The 16,698-nt window shown below is 49.4% G+C and overlaps 1 protein-coding gene across 4 annotated transcripts in view; it reads right to left on the reverse strand.

Moving 5' to 3' along the window:
- The window catches only part of MROH1 (maestro heat like repeat family member 1), a 2,054,050-nt gene that overhangs the window by 1,947,380 nt on the left and 89,972 nt on the right, over window positions 1-16,698 (reverse strand). For all 4 annotated transcript variants that reach the window (XM_078686516.1, XM_078686513.1, XM_078686514.1 and 1 more), the window contains exon 2: window positions 13,900-14,306. In XM_078686516.1, coding sequence (XP_078542642.1) covers window positions 13,900-13,921 — 22 coding nt within the window. In that variant the 5' untranslated portion in view covers window positions 13,922-14,306. The remainder of the gene's footprint in view (window positions 1-13,899; window positions 14,307-16,698) is intronic.

Raw genomic sequence — 16,698 nt, forward strand, 5'->3', positions numbered from 1 at the left:
ATACAGCACATCAAGCCCGGTTGCATCTGTCAGGCAAAAAGTGGGGGTTATCATGCAAAAAGGGGCACTTTCCTATAATGAGTGAGTGAGTGAGTGTGTGTTAAAATTAGAACACAAAGCCCAGGGGGGAACAAGAGGTATTGGACCTTAGAATAATGGCCCAATCTTCCAAGAGAAGAGGCAAGAGGTCCGGGAATCCAACTTCTGAAAAGACACGAGCACAGGTCCCTTCTTCGGAGGAAGACCTATCAGACCTTGAGGGAAATGAGCTTACGGAGTTTGGGACTTGCACAACAGAGCTCCTAGGACTAGGACAGTCTATGGAAGATTTGTGCCAGGGACAGAGAAGCTGTCCCACTCTTTAAGGCATGAGGCAACAAGCTGCTGCACAAGAAATGGGAAAGTCAGTGATTCCCACAGGGCCTACTGGGAGGAGGGACTCCTTTACACTTAGGCCATAGATCTCAAAGCTGGTGCCACTAGGAGAGTGGTAGTACCTCAGTAGAATAGAGAGTTCATACTCACATTGGCCTATGACATAGCCCTAGCCGGCATCTTGGCCAGACTAAGGCATGGAGTAGTTTGGTTGCTCCCTTCTACAGACCCAATATTTCCCAGAAAGTGAAGGAGTTTTGCAGCTTCTTTGTTACCTGTCAAGCCATTGGCAAGACAGGTGGTAAACCAAAAGATACCGCAATACCAGTGGTTGGGGTTCCCTTTGAAAGGGTGGGGGTTGACACTGGTGCAACTCCCTCAGGAAACAGATTTGGTCTGATGGTAGTGGATCATGCCACCAGGTATCCTGAAGCAATTCCTTGCCCACATCAGTATCTTTACTACAGTGGGCTTCCATAAGGCTTTGGCTTCAGACAGCAGTAGTATACATAAAGTCTGCTATCTCAAAGCATTGTGGGGTGACGTAAAACTTCACCACCCAATATCACCCACAAGCAAATGGCCTAGTTGACAGATTCAACAAGACCAAGAAATGTATGACCATGAGACTCCCTAAAAAACGCAGGAGGAGATGGAATGTCTTATTGCCATGCCTACTTTTTGCCTCCATAGAGGTGCCACAGAAGGGAGTGAGCCTTGAAGTAATGTTTGGCCATCCTGTTAGAGGTCCTCCAAGTATTGTAGGGGAAGGCTGGAAGAAGCCTTTTAGAGAATCCAAACAAGACAGCCAACTATGTGCTTGGCCTTTGTTCCAGAATGGCTGGGTACATAGAGAAAGCAAATCAAAACCTTTAGGTAAGCCAAGAGCTCAGTGGCATAGCTAGAACTTCTGGGACCCCGGGATATCCGCGCATGTTTGGTAGGAGGGGGGGGGGGGAGTGGGTTGGAGCACATATTTGATTTGAGCCCAATGGAGTCAACCGTGTAGCTTCACTCATTTGCGCCAAAATCCTCCAGCTGATTATTGATATATAGAAGTTCATTTCACACAAGGCCTAGTGACTTCGAGATATCCCACACTGCTTTTGTGTTCTAACATTCTTGGCATGCGTCTTTTCACACAATATAATAAAATTGGAGATAAAAGCAGCTTTTAACGGGCAGGGCTAATTATTTTTGAAGGCCAAGTGCCAACCTGGTCATAAGATTGAAAATAAACAAATTCTTTTGTCACGTGTAGGTGCTAATAATGAGTAAGTACACAATAATAAAGTACAGCTACTTATTGGCAGCTTGGATGTGCCTTTTAATCTTTTATTTTTTTAATACATGCACTGCATATGGCAAATTGGGTATATCGATCAAGTAGAATTAAAATATTAAATGACTTGCAAAAGGGTTGTGCCCTGGTACTCTTTCGCTTCAGTCTACGTGTGTTAGATCCATCTGCCGCTTTAAAAACAACTCTGCCAAAACAGCTTCTGAATATATGTAAATGTGCTGGATTTGTAAAGCGCACGGCTGCCCGTAAGCGTCCCGGCGCTTGCTTAGGGAACCCGTCCTGGTATTCCCCTGTGAGAAACCCCGGCAGGGTGTCCACAAGGTGAAAGCCAGGCATCCCGCCGCGAGGGGCCGTAGTGGAGATTAAGCAAGCTATTGCCCAGAGTCGCAGAGTGAGACCCCGTGAGTTGAGTAGGCACCAGAGCGAGAATTGTCGAGTCCGTGGAATTTTTGAGCCCGAGACCCGCCGAGGCGGGGAATCGAACCCTGGTCCACGGTCGATCTCAGCTTCCGGGTCTGCCGCCTCTAACCACTGAGCCACGCTTCTCCACTATCAAAAAACCATCAGATGTCCTTGACTACTCAGTTTTTGGTCTACATAGGAAACTAGATGCTCTATCAAATTGTTAGAAAAATGTTCTTAAGCCCTCGACGCCGAATGCTATGTCGTACATCTACTGGTGCTTGATTTTGCACAAGTTACGAGCAGCTAGACAGTTCACAGCCTTATTCTGGAAGAAACCATACCCTCCCCTTGTAGCCACATGGTTTCTCCGCTTATGGAATGTCTTAGCCCTCGAATTACTTACTGCCCGCATCAATCACACGGATGCTAGATTCACCCGCACTTGGCAGCCGCTTATACACTATTTCACCTAGATCGGACATTCACTCATGGCCACCACACCCGTTCCTAGCCTCTCGTTATTTTTCATCTTAGGAGTAATCTCATCAGCGCCAGGATACCTGCCAGGTGACAGATGCGCTATACAAATGTTTTAAATAATTAAATAATATTTCCACTAGACACCACCCTCCCAGAGGCTTCTCCAGTGGAGGACAGGCTACTTACAGAGCGTATTGATAAAAAAGCCATATCTCTAACCTATCGGAAAATAATCAACAATCAAGCAGACCCTCGCAAGGTCTCAGTGAGAAATGGCAGCCAACATTTGAGACCTAGAGGATACGGACTGGCAAGAAGCACTAGAGTCCTTGCGAGAGTTGGAAATACCATCATGACTGCGACTGGTGCAACTTAAAACGCTCTACAGGACATATTTAACTAGGGTGACACTGGCAAGAGTAGGGAGGGCTCACCCTCAACTCCGCATTGCGAAAATGTGGGGCAGTAGGTACATTCTTCCATACGATGTGGGAATGCCCGGATATTCAACGTACTGGGGAACATTCATTGTTGGAAATGGGATCCCCGGCTGGCCAGGGCTTTCGCCAAAGTCAGTCAGAGACCACCACACCCAAGTCAGGGCAAGGGAGTTACACGCCAAGATAACCCCTACTCACCCTCTAGGTAACGTGGCGCGAGCAGCAAGGCTAAGCTTGGAGGCGATGTAGGTTAAGTATTTGCGCACGCACCCCAGCAACAACAACCAAAGGCCCACCACAAAGGAAACTCCACACAAGGTTATGTAAAAATAGCCTTTGTATTATAATAAATATACATCAGATAAAACACACATCTTGTTACACTGTGCCAACAGGCACGGGCGGAATTTACAAGGGATATTGCACAGGACAGGGCCACTTGGACCACTGTCAGGGGTATCAGCACTTTTAGAACTTAGCACTTGTAGAAAGAAAAATCAGTGTAGCACACAATATAAAAATAGAGCACACAACCAGTAATCACTGGTAACAGGACCTCACTAGCACCACCTGTACTAGGGAGAAAACAACCACCTACATATCATAATACCTATAGGGGTGTAAGAACAAAACACATGATACATTAACATTCAGCGGTGTAGGGAAATAAAACACATGATGCATCAACAATACATTCAGAGGTGTAAGGCACATGACGCATAAAAACACATTCAGAGGTGCAGAACAATAACAATGGCGCCAACTCACAAGTCACCACCTGTGACTGTCTCTGTGTCCAAATGTCAGGGCCTAAACGTGGCAGCTGCCCACAAAGTGCTGGGCAGCTGAATCATCAATAATGGGCCAACGCTGGAGCCTCGCAGGCTCTGCCCAACTGACTGTCTCTCAAGAGCCGCACTGGGCTCTGAACATCAATTATGCCCCTGAGCCTCTCAGGGCTCGTGAAACAACATCTGGGCGGGGGAGCCTCTCAGGGCTCAAGAGCAACGGTGGGGCCAATGTGGGAGCCTCGCTGGGCTCTAGAGAAATTACTGTGGCACCCCAGAGCCTCTCTGGCTCTCAAAACGAATATGCCCCTTCGTTGGAGCCCCCCTCCTGGGGACTCGAAATACGCAGATTGCCCCAAGGAGCCTCTCTGGGCTCTTAACAAATGACTGGCCCCTTTGAGCCTCCTGGCTCGGAAAGAAGATGCCTCCTCTGAGCCTCTCAGGGCTCAACACAAAAATGCGCCGTCTCCAGAGCCTCTCCGGGCTCAACAACACCGGTGCCCCCGGGGCCCCCGTGGGCCTCTTACCACAACTAGGGCGCCTCGAGCCTCTCGTGGGCTCAGACAACAATGGGGGCGCTCTCGAGCCTCTCGTGGGCTCAGACAACAATCTTGGGCGGGGAGCCTCGCAAGGCTCAACAAATCTGCCCCCCAGGAGCCTCGGGCTCCAAAACACGCAATGCCCCTCTCGTCGGGGCGGCCCCCTAGCAACCGGGGCCGCTCTGGGGAGAAGGCCCCACTGCTCCCGCACTCACCGGCTGTCTGGCGGCGGCTCTGGTGCCGCGGGCGGGCTCCTCTCCCTCTCCGGGGCTTCTTCCGATGCGGGGCTCTCTTCTTCTTCGGCGCGGGGCTCCCTTTCACTCTGGGAGCCTCGAGGACAGAGCCGGCTGCTTCCTTCCTCGCTGCTCGGCTCCGGGGGGCGGGACTTCCGGATCGCCTCTCCCGGGCCGCGCAGCGATTGGCTGACGGTTCCAGCACTTCCGGGTCGTCGCGGGCAGCACGGCGGCCCGTTCCAGGTAGGCAGGCGGGCTCCCAGTACCCGAGGAGTGGGCTCCCTCGAGGTATTTACAAAATCCAATAACGGGGCAATGCCGGGTGGGCACCGGCGCTCAAAATAAAAAGTAAAGCGAGGTGGCACTCGCTAATGCCAAAAAGCGGCAAAAGCGCTCCACAGCGCTATAATAGAAATAAAGCGCACCCAGCGCTTAGGGGCTAAAGAAAAGCGCTCCTAGCGCTAGAGATATCAGCAAAGCGCTATTGAGCGCTGGGGCACCAGGAAAGCGCTATAAATCAAATAAGAGCGCCTCCAGGCACTCTAAGCAAAAGCAAAAGCTCCAGCAGGGACTGGAGGCAGGCAGAGGGGCAGGGCAGGGCCAGAGCCAGCACACTGGGTCTCCAGGCAGGGAGACAAGCCAAGTGGCGGTCCTCTTGGCCCCAGCAGCAGCAACAGCCCCCTCTGGCAAGGATCCAAAAGTAGAACAACTTCAGTGGGGACACAGCCCCATTTTTATACAGTATTTCCCTTTGTCTGAGATGCAGGGTGGGGGGAAAACCAGTTTCTGCTGGCTTTGGAGCACTCTTGATGGCCCAACCACCCATTTCTTTCACTGGGGAGGCTAGGGTCGTTAGACACACCACAGGGGGGCGGAGCCAGCATTGTGTGGGGAAAACCCAGCCCATCCAGGACACAGGTACACTCCTCCCACACATCACTCATGCTAATCTCCCACTCACCACCGGGCAAACCCATCCAGACTTCCTGGAGCCTGGCATGCCAGCCAGCTCCAGCCAATCACGCTCCATCACCCTCACAGCACATGCACACATATCTCAATGTCCAGAAGTAACACTTCCCTTCTAGACACATACATGCCGCAGACACCATCTCGCAGCATTCACTCTCACGAGTTTACACATACTAAACTCGAGCCTGCACTCCCCACGCATCAGGAACTACCAGGGACACACACATTCCCCATGCATTCCTATGGGAGGGCAGGCCAGCCATACTACACGCACGCACTTTCACTCTGGGACCCAGGGGAAAGTGCGCAGAGACCCAAAAATCACTGACACAGGGTCACACATAAGGCAAAAAGTTTAGGGGCGAACCTGCCCTGCGGGCCAAGTCCAACACAACCCCCTTCCAGCCAAAACGCAGGGGAGAACAATCACCACCGTGATGGACTTCCCTGCTTGGGGCGATAGAACACGGACGCAGGCCCGCCACTGCCGGGACACCCTCCTGTTCTATGCCACGGTGAACCCCTAGGGTTCCTTTTAAAGCTACTGTAAGGACCAGCTGGACTACCCCACTGGTACTCCTCAGCTGTCCGCGGCCAGGACCAGGCCCTAGGCCACCCAGGTGCCACTGGTTCCTGCCTACTCACGAAGTGGGGGGTAGTAACCCCTGGCACATAGTAGCCATTCTCCACTCCTCCTGTCTGCAAGACAGGGCTAGACTGCCACTGGTTCTCCAGCCTAGGGTCTACAACCTCAGGTGGACCAGGAGTCTCAGGGAAGGCTCTCCTCCCCTTACCTCTTCTTTTAGGGTTCCTCCTCCCCGTGCGAGGGGGACACCTAGAATGCCATTCCAACCTAGGGTTTAACCCCTCAGGTTGCACCGGGGTCAGAGGTGGGCTCTCCCACCCTCTGCACCCCCTTCCAGAGGTCTGCCCTCTCCCAACTGGAGAAGTTCCTCTGGAAGAAGAACCGGTCAGGACACTGATTACAGTCGTCCTACCCTTCAGATCAGGCTGATCCTGAACCTGGCCATCCAACCTCCGGTCTAAAACCTTTGGTGGAACAATTGCCTGGCACTCCAGGACTTCTGGGGATTCACACGCATTCCCCCTGAGGCTAACAAATGTCACATCTGTTGCGTGACTGTCTGTCTGGCACAGATCTCCCTCCCTCTGTCCACCTGACAGTGCGTGACGATCCCCCAGACCAGAAGTGGCACCACCCGGGTCCCTCCAAGAAGATCTAGCCCAACTGGCTAGTCTCTGGTCCACTGGTGCATCCACTGGGAAACTGATACCCCAATCACTCCTCATGCTGGACTCCTGTACCCTCCCTACCGGAGCGGTACTGCCAGCCTCTAGAACCACAGGAGCTCTGGTTACAGACGCTCCAGGTCCTCTACTCACTAGGAGATCCTCCTCAAATGGGCTAACAGGACAGCCTAGGTCCCCAACCTGGTGTTCCCTCAAGAAACCACCCAGGCTCTGAGACAGGGCTTCGGGCCTCTGGGGGCTCTCAGCCACCCACTGACTCCTGCTCCACTGAGCCAGGCAGTCAGCCCCTACACCCTTCTCACTATACTGGGACCTAGCTGGGCTACACTGAGCCTCTTCCACCACGCTGGGCTGGAAGATCCCTGACCCACTACTTTCGGAGTCACTCACCAATGACTCTAGCGAACCTCTAGCACTTTCCCATCGCTCTGCTTCCTCAGCAAGCGTGTCTGGATCAGTCAACCCATAGTCCAACAGGTGTTGTCGCAACCCTGGCAAACAACTACTGAGCACCTGCTCTCTGAGAACCAGATCAAACAGTTTTACAAAATCACCTTCTGTGTGAACCGATGACCAATCAGACAGTGCATCTTGACATTCATCCACAAACTCTCCCCAAGACTGGTGAGACAGTTTCATACTGCCCCTGAATCTCAACCTATACTCCTCCTCTGGGGAAACAGGTACCAGACTGGGGGAGCTGGGACTGAGATTTCCTATACTGGAATCTAAATAGCTGCCACCACTGGACTCAACCCTCCCTGGGGGATACAGAACATTATGACTGCGGTCAGGGGATAATCTACCCTCCCGAGCTACTCTCTCTCTGGCAAAGGCCCTCTCAGCCTCTGCAATCCGCTCATTCACACCCAACTGCGCCATCTCTCTGGCATGCTCTAACCTGAGCTTTTCCATGGCCAGCTGGTGCTCCCTCTCTTCTCTCCTATCCAACCACACCTCTGGGGACAGGGAAAGGGATGGGGTGCTACATCTGACACTGGACCCAGCAAGGGACTCCCTATCTAGGGGATACTCGCTCTCTGCTGGCGCCCACCCACTGTCAAACTCACTCTCCACATCAGACTCTTCAGGGCTCCCCTCAGGCCCACCACCCTCCTGGTGTGCGGCCCGGGCCCTCTCTCTCTCTCTGTGCTCACGCTCCCAGTCACTCTTCTGCCACAGGATCATGTTATCCCTAAGCTTGGACTGGGTGTCTGACTCACTCACTGGGATGTCTCTCTCCTTACATAACCGTACCAACTCATGCACACTGTACTTAAACAGGCCACAAAGGTTAAAAGGAGATTCCATCTTGACAGGATGCTCACAGACACGTGCAACACAAGGGACCTTGCAATCTGAAGTAGGAGTACACAATTCCAAACCTTCCACACTCTCCTTAAAAAAGAACTCACTCATGCGTCCAGGAAAACACACCATTCATCCACACACACCCTCCCCTCGGATCGGTAAGGCAGTTTCTACCACCCCTGACTTCTCAACCTGACCAAAAGCGACACAGGTACCAAACTCTGGAAGCAGGGCGGGGGACAAATGTACAGGACACAATTATCAAATGACACTCTTCAGGAGAAGAAACAATGGAATTTTACCAACAACAATAACCCCCAAAATGTGGTTATCTAAAAATGTAGAGCTTTGAAGTGCGGCCAGCTGCTACTAAGGTACAACGCAAACACAAATCCTTATCCCACCGCTTGCCGCCAATGTTGGAAATGGGATCCCCGGCTGGCCAGGGCTTTCGCCAAAGTCAGTCAGAGACCACCACACCCAAGTCAGGGCAAGGGAGTTACACGCCAAGATAACCCCTACTCACCCTCTAGGTAACGTGGCGCGAGCAGCAAGGCTAAGCTTGGAGGCGATGTAGGTTAAGTATTTGCGCACGCACCCCAGCAACAACAACCAAAGGCCCACCACAAAGGAAACTCCACACAAGGTTATGTAAAAATAGCCTTTGTATTATAATAAATATACATCAGATAAAACACACATCTTGTTACACTGTGCCAACAGGCACGGGCGGAATTTACAAGGGATATTGCACAGGACAGGGCCACTTGGACCACTGTCAGGGGTATCAGCACTTTTAGAACTTAGCACTTGTAGAAAGAAAAATCAGTGTAGCACACAATATAAAAATAGAGCACACAACCAGTAATCACTGGTAACAGGACCTCACTAGCACCACCTGTACTAGGGAGAAAACAACCACCTACATATCATAATACCTATAGGGGTGTAAGAACAAAACACATGATACATTAACATTCAGCGGTGTAGGGAAATAAAACACATGATGCATCAACAATACATTCAGAGGTGTAAGGCACATGACGCATAAAAACACATTCAGAGGTGCAGAACAATAACAATGGCGCCAACTCACAAGTCACCACCTGTGACTGTCTCTGTGTCCAAATGTCAGGGCCTAAACGTGGCAGCTGCCCACAAAGTGCTGGGCAGCTGAATCATCAATAATGGGCCAACGCTGGAGCCTCGCAGGCTCTGCCCAACTGACTGTCTCTCAAGAGCCTCACTGGGCTCTGAACATCAATTATGCCCCTGAGCCTCTCAGGGCTCGTGAAACAACATCTGGGCGGGGGAGCCTCTCAGGGCTCAAGAGCAACGGTGGGGCCAATGTGGGAGCCTCGCTGGGCTCTAGAGAAATTACTGTGGCACCCCAGAGCCTCTCTGGCTCTCAAAACGAATATGCCCCTTCGTTGGAGCCCCCCTCCTGGGGACTCGAAATACGCAGATTGCCCCAAGGAGCCTCTCTGGGCTCTTAACAAATGACTGGCCCCTTTGAGCCTCCTGGCTCGGAAAGAAGATGCCTCCTCTGAGCCTCTCAGGGCTCAACACAAAAATGCGCCGTCTCCAGAGCCTCTCCGGGCTCAACAACACCGGTGCCCCCGGGGCCCCCGTGGGCCTCTTACCACAACTAGGGCGCCTCGAGCCTCTCGTGGGCTCAGACAACAATGGGGGCGCTCTCGAGCCTCTCGTGGGCTCAGACAACAATCTTGGGCGGGGAGCCTCGCAAGGCTCAACAAATCTGCCCCCCAGGAGCCTCGGGCTCCAAAACACGCAATGCCCCTCTCGTCGGGGCGGCCCCCTAGCAACCGGGGCCGCTCTGGGGAGAAGGCCCCACTGCTCCCGCACTCACCGGCTGTCTGGCGGCGGCTCTGGTGCCGCGGGCGGGCTCCTCTCCCTCTCCGGGGCTTCTTCCGATGCGGGGCTCTCTTCTTCTTCGGCGCGGGGCTCCCTTTCACTCTGGGAGCCTCGAGGACAGAGCCGGCTGCTTCCTTCCTCGCTGCTCGGCTCCGGGGGGCGGGACTTCCGGATCGCCTCTCCCGGGCCGCGCAGCGATTGGCTGACGGTTCCAGCACTTCCGGGTCGTCGCGGGCAGCGCGGCGGCCCGTTCCAGGTAGGCAGGCGGGCTCCCAGTACCCGAGGAGTGGGCTCCCTCGAGGTATTTACAAAATCCAATAACGGGGCAATGCCGGGTGGGCACCGGCGCTCAAAATAAAAAGTAAAGCGAGGTGGCACTCGCTAATGCCAAAAAGCGGCAAAAGCGCTCCACAGCGCTATAATAGAAATAAAGCGCACCCAGCGCTTAGGGGCTAAAGAAAAGCGCTCCTAGCGCTAGAGATATCAGCAAAGCGCTATTGAGCGCTGGGGCACCAGGAAAGCGCTATAAATCAAATAAGAGCGCCTCCAGGCACTCTAAGCAAAAGCAAAAGCTCCAGCAGGGACTGGAGGCAGGCAGAGGGGCAGGGCAGGGCCAGAGCCAGCACACTGGGTCTCCAGGCAGGGAGACAAGCCAAGTGGCGGTCCTCTTGGCCCCAGCAGCAGCAACAGCCCCCTCTGGCAAGGATCCAAAAGTAGAACAACTTCAGTGGGGACACAGCCCCATTTTTATACAGTATTTCCCTTTGTCTGAGATGCAGGGTGGGGGGAAAACCAGTTTCTGCTGGCTTTGGAGCACTCTTGATGGCCCAACCACCCATTTCTTTCACTGGGGAGGCTAGGGTCGTTAGACACACCACAGGGGGGCGGAGCCAGCATTGTGTGGGGAAAACCCAGCCCATCCAGGACACAGGTACACTCCTCCCACACATCACTCATGCTAATCTCCCACTCACCACCGGGCAAACCCATCCAGACTTCCTGGAGCCTGGCATGCCAGCCAGCTCCAGCCAATCACGCTCCATCACCCTCACAGCACATGCACACATATCTCAATGTCCAGAAGTAACACTTCCCTTCTAGACACATACATACCGCAGACACCATCTCGCAGCATTCACTCTCACGAGTTTACACATACTAAACTCGAGCCTGCACTCCCCACGCATCAGGAACTACCAGGGACACACACATTCCCCATGCATTCCTATGGGAGGGCAGGCCAGCCATACTACACGCACGCACTTTCACTCTGGGACCCAGGGGAAAGTGCGCAGAGACCCAAAAATCACTGACACAGGGTCACACATAAGGCAAAAAGTTTAGGGGCGAACCTGCCCTGCGGGCCAAGTCCAACATTCATGAACACAAAAACACGAGTCCGTGGGGTGCCAGTACCACCAGAACCTAAAAGATGTCTCCTGAACTTAGGGGAAGCCAATGACCTCACTCGCAAGACCCAAGATTAGGCGACACTGGGTATGACGATAGCGAAACGCAACCATGACAAACCTTGGGGAGCGCAGAATGTGCCAACATATGTGGAATGGTGCAATGACATGGACTGGTAATGGTGGCCGAAAAAGCAGTATATGTAAATAGAGGGTGTCCCAAGAAGTGGGAGCTGGTGTGGGGAGTGTGGAATAAATTTAGAGGAAATATCTGTATGCTGCCATCAGGGGGACTCTCGCCTGATGATAGCTAATGTTATAATATACTAGAAACTGGAGAAACCAACGGTGGCAATGTTTTTGAACATTTACAAAGGCTCTTGAGCAATCTGTTGTGGCGCAGGAACCTGCATTTTCAGGCACATGTATAGAACTGTATGTGGGATGATGTTTTTCAAGTCATGCATTCAATAATGAGTTTAAAAAAAAATCATGAGGCACCTGCACTTTTGGCTAATATGCACTGGAAATCTGATGCTGCTTAAAATTGTGCCAAATATTGAGTTTTAGCAGTAATAAGGTGTACAGTTTTAATTTTGATGTATTGTATGATGATTTATATGGTTTTTATTGTATTGTTTTGCGGTAGGCTTTGAGGACTTATGTCCCAATAAACTGATTTTCTTATTGCTCTCTAAAGAAAGCTGAATTTGGTCTCCAAATTAAGGAGGAAAGGCAACACATTTTCTGGAAGCCCTGCAGACATCAACTGTTTGACCAAATGGTATACTAATGGGATCAATGGTATTGGACACATTGTTCACCAGAGGCTGAATATCAGAAATGGGTACTGGTAAAGTAACCAAGTCCGGTTGGAATGGGCCTAAGCATGTGGCCAATGATACCTGTGGCAGAGGCAACAGTACTGAGATCGCTTTGGTTACTGTTTTGGATGACCCAGGAATGCAGCGGACCAAGACAAGTCATCTGTCCTGGACCTACTGACTAAGACAGATGCCCTGCTGGACATGTATGCTACATTTGACAGAGTCTTGCCTGGTTTGCTGATCACACGCCTATGGAAGTCTGGATCGACGGATCGGGCCTGGATCAATACCCATCCATCCAATTGCTCACAAGCAGTCGACTTGGCCCCTTTCTGCTCTAGTTGCAAACCACTCAACTTTGGGGTTCTGCATGGATCATCCCTCCGGCCTAATCATTTTAATCTTTATGTAGTTCTATTGACCAATTTAAGTCAGTCCACTGGGGTGAGACTGACGTGCTATACTAACGTGATACATGCTGTAGGCTGGATGGGTAAGAACAGTTTGAATCTTAATACTAGCACAACTGTGATCCTACTCATTCTTGGTAATAATTCTCCTAACGTATGTTCTGGCACACTCAACTAGACCCTCCCCTCATTTACCCATTGCACAATGAAATTTCAATTTTGTACTTTAACTCGATCTCTTACCTGTCAAGTCAACAGATTGGTGGCTCAACGTCTACTATAGTATCACTTGTTGCAGAGAACTCTCCCCAACTGCCCTTTCACTGCAAAGTCTAGTGATGCACGCATCCATCCTCAGACGTCTATATTATTATACTTCCCTTTCTCTAGGCTCCCGGGTTATATTTTCCAGTGTTCTCAGTCAATTGAGAAGGCAGCAGCACATCTTGCACTTGATTTACCATTCCAACGCTCTGGAGACACTACATTGGTTCCTCACAGGTTATATTGGTTCAAATGCTGCGTTTTCAATCCCAATAGATCGAAGACTGACTTTTACATTTAGAGCCTATCACAGGTTAAGGCCTACCTTTCTGCAACAACAGAGTAGCGATACTGGCCTCAAAAATCTCAGAACCTCATCCTCGAATTTGCTGACCAGCTCCTGGCAAACCAAAGCAGAGCGGGAGAATGAGCTTTTCGATACTTACTCACAAATGTGGAATACCTTACAGAAGTAGCTACTGGCACAGGATCTAGCCTTTTTGCAAGTCTTTGAAATCTTGGCTCTTCCCCCATGGGGAGTAATGCTAGGACATCTGAATCCCTTTTTTTTATTTGTTTAGCAACAAGACACATTTAAGGCAATAGCAAATTCTGTGAAAAAATTACAGGCATACATACATAGTACCTTCCGAACCCTCTTTCTCTCTCTACTACCTTTATTGTGCTTCTTGTTGCATTGCATTGAAGATGACATGACCAAAGATGAGCATGTTACTAGGACAGGGCATGTGGAGGAAAGCGATTTGGATTCCGCAGGTGAAAGATCACCGTATGCATTGGACAGGGATTCGATGTGTGTACCACATCATTGCCTTTCAGGAGTTTAGTCCGCAGGGATGAATTTTGTTTATTAGTTTGTTTCGAAGTAAATTCTTAATCCAAAAATTCTAACAAAGTGCACTATATAGGGAATGTATTCTGTTTACCTTTGTGTGATATAAACAGTAGCCAGTTTGGTGACTGTACAATACTTACTTTTTACACTTGAAGTGGCCATTTTTCGTGAGCTGGTTCTCTTAGAACGTGAGCAATGCCTTCTACTGCTAAGCAAACCAGAGATGTAACAGGCCACAACACACTAGACACTGCAGATGTTGAGAAATCTTCATGAAGTCGCCGTACTTCAATTAACCCTGCTTACAAAGGGATGTTTTTAGTTCCAAACTCCAACATCGGCACCAAGCGAAGGCAGCTACTGAGACATAAGCTTCCTGGTCAGTGGTAGTCCAAGCTATTTTGCAGCAGAGATGATGAGAATGTGTGAATAGTCTGTAATCCACAGCCATTCAGATCGTCAGGAATGACCTCATAGTGAGCAATAAATAGAAGATTGGAGAACTGTGAAGCAAAGAGTCACTGCAGCACAGATTTTCACACTGGCCCTGCAAGAGAAATTAGAAGTGTAAATGGAAATTTGCATGAAAGGCTACAGGAACAAAATACTCTAATTGCAAACCATTCATAGGTTCTAACACAGATTTTTCCCTTCTTGATTATCAATAAAAGAAAAAAGTTGTTCCTAACTTCAGGATTTACCTACAAAAGGTACCTACTCCTTCTGCCCCTTCAAGACCTGAATCATCGATTGCCCTCTTCAACGCACAGGCTCACACTTTTCAACATCCACTGCCTACAAAAGTATCAAATATATTAAAGATAATTGGGAGCGGGTCACCAAAAATGATACAGGCTATTCTGAAGTCTGCCAGGACATATATGAGTTGCAAACTTAAGGCAATGCAGGACCCCCAAAGGAAGCCGCTCCCAGCCGTCAAATAAATGTTTATACTCGTCCTGTCATAAGGGGTATGGGCAGAAAGGAAATCAGCGCAAATCGCAACTGACTTCCTTAAACTGATGGAATTGAAGCACTTCGCCAATCTTCACCAGAAATATTCACTCAAATGTCACCCTCAACACAATGGAGCAAATGGGACAGATCAGACCCTGGATTCGTAGAACAGTCAGCAGACAGATCAACACAGCCAGAGTCAGCTTATTTCTCTGCTTGTTGTCTGAGACACCCCCAGTAGACCTGCAAATTGTAGTATTAATGCCCCTCAGACTATGTAAGCTGTTTTACTGAGGAAATCTGTGCCTGTAAACAGTAGCAAAGTTAAGTAAAGGTCATCATTACTGTCAGCTATAAGCCATAACAGTACATACAAAGACTAAAAACATACTAGAATTATTGACACAGAACCGTTAACAGAATAAACATTAAAAGGCAAAAAGCAGTTTCAATATGTCGCTTCTTAATAGATATTTTATGGCCTACACTGTATCTCTCTTTTGGATATAAGAGGGTTTCTCCATACATATGATATTAAAAAATAAATAAACAAACACACAGCAAGGCATCCTTCAACCCTATATTTTAACATGCCATTCAACTCCGACAGAAGCAGTCACTGGGAGGACTATTTCTTCAGAATCTAACCAACAGCAAAAGACCAATGAACCTTATCATCTTCTTCTATTGTTTCTTTTAAGAAGCAAGCGAAGTATCTGCTCTTGATATCAATAGTTTTCTCACAAAGGAACAGGAAGTGGGTTTAAAGCTCTGGACAGCCAAACTTAAATTCACAAGGCTCAGACAGTTACTTGTCTGCATGCCATTTCTTAAACACAAGCCCCGCTATAATGTACCCAAATGCAATTTTAGATAAAGGCTTTGTTGGGCCTCAGTACATAATTCCAAAGGATTGTTCTAAATCAAGTAATGGCTATCCTCCAAGTAGGAATATAGCATGCTGCGCACGCATCACTTTCCATGCATTGTGTGTGGTTAAAATATCAGTAGTCTGCTTTTCCTACCGCTGAACTTGATTCCTTAACAGAGGTAGGACTGGACCAGTAATTCCCACAACCTGCTCTTTTCAAGATAGTTTCAATATGGGGCAGTCATTCAATTATAGCAGAGCTGTAAAGAGCCATGAAATCCGTCAGAGATGAACTGTACATCAGTGCTACTCTTTGACAACAGTTTCATTCATAAGGGTTTTAGTTGTAGCAAATACTCTAACCTTTTATAAAACAGCAAGTTTCCTTGGGTGTTTGTTGGCGTTGAAGTAGCAAAGACATTTGAAAAGAATGTCCAGCCTTTTGTAGGTCCTTGACATTGCTATAGCCCCTTAGTTCAGCACAATGTAAAACTGAGGCATACTTCTAGGACAGCCGATATAGAAGACCCCCCAATTTTTTTTATCTTGCAGCATAGTACAGCTATTTCCTCCAAGTTAAGGATTATGTGGCAGGACCAGAGGCTTAGATGATTCTCTTTTCTTTAATTCAAAAAAATACAGCAGAAGCCAAACAAAACAATCACAGTGAAAGTACCCCTCTAAATACAACAGACACAATCTTACTGCTTTTTTCTTTGCTGCTCGGCAGTCAAGATAAATGTTGTTGTATTTGTTCCATACTTACTGATTTATTACATCAGTGTACAATATTTGGAAGTCATTTTTTTTCCTTCATAATGAAACATGCCTTCTTCCACGTTTCAGATAACCCATTGTGAGAAAATGCAGGAGGGGCTCACCTGTGTGCCGGCATGGGAGGACCTTTCCCTTAGAGCCCGTACTCCTTTCAACGTTCGGAATATGCAGGACTACGAAGGACTACAAAATCCATTCCCCTATCCTGTCTCTCCACAGCGAGACGCTGGCGTGAACCAGGAAGTAGGCGGGTATAACCCCTGAAGACCTTGTCGGAGCCCAATGAAAGGAGGACGAAACTAACAGGAGGGGTCTCAGACCGGTTGAGCGGGAT

The sequence above is a fragment of the Lissotriton helveticus genome, chromosome 4_1 (assembly GCF_964261635.1).
Source record: "Lissotriton helveticus chromosome 4_1, aLisHel1.1, whole genome shotgun sequence".
NCBI lineage: Eukaryota > Metazoa > Chordata > Amphibia > Caudata > Salamandridae > Lissotriton > Lissotriton helveticus.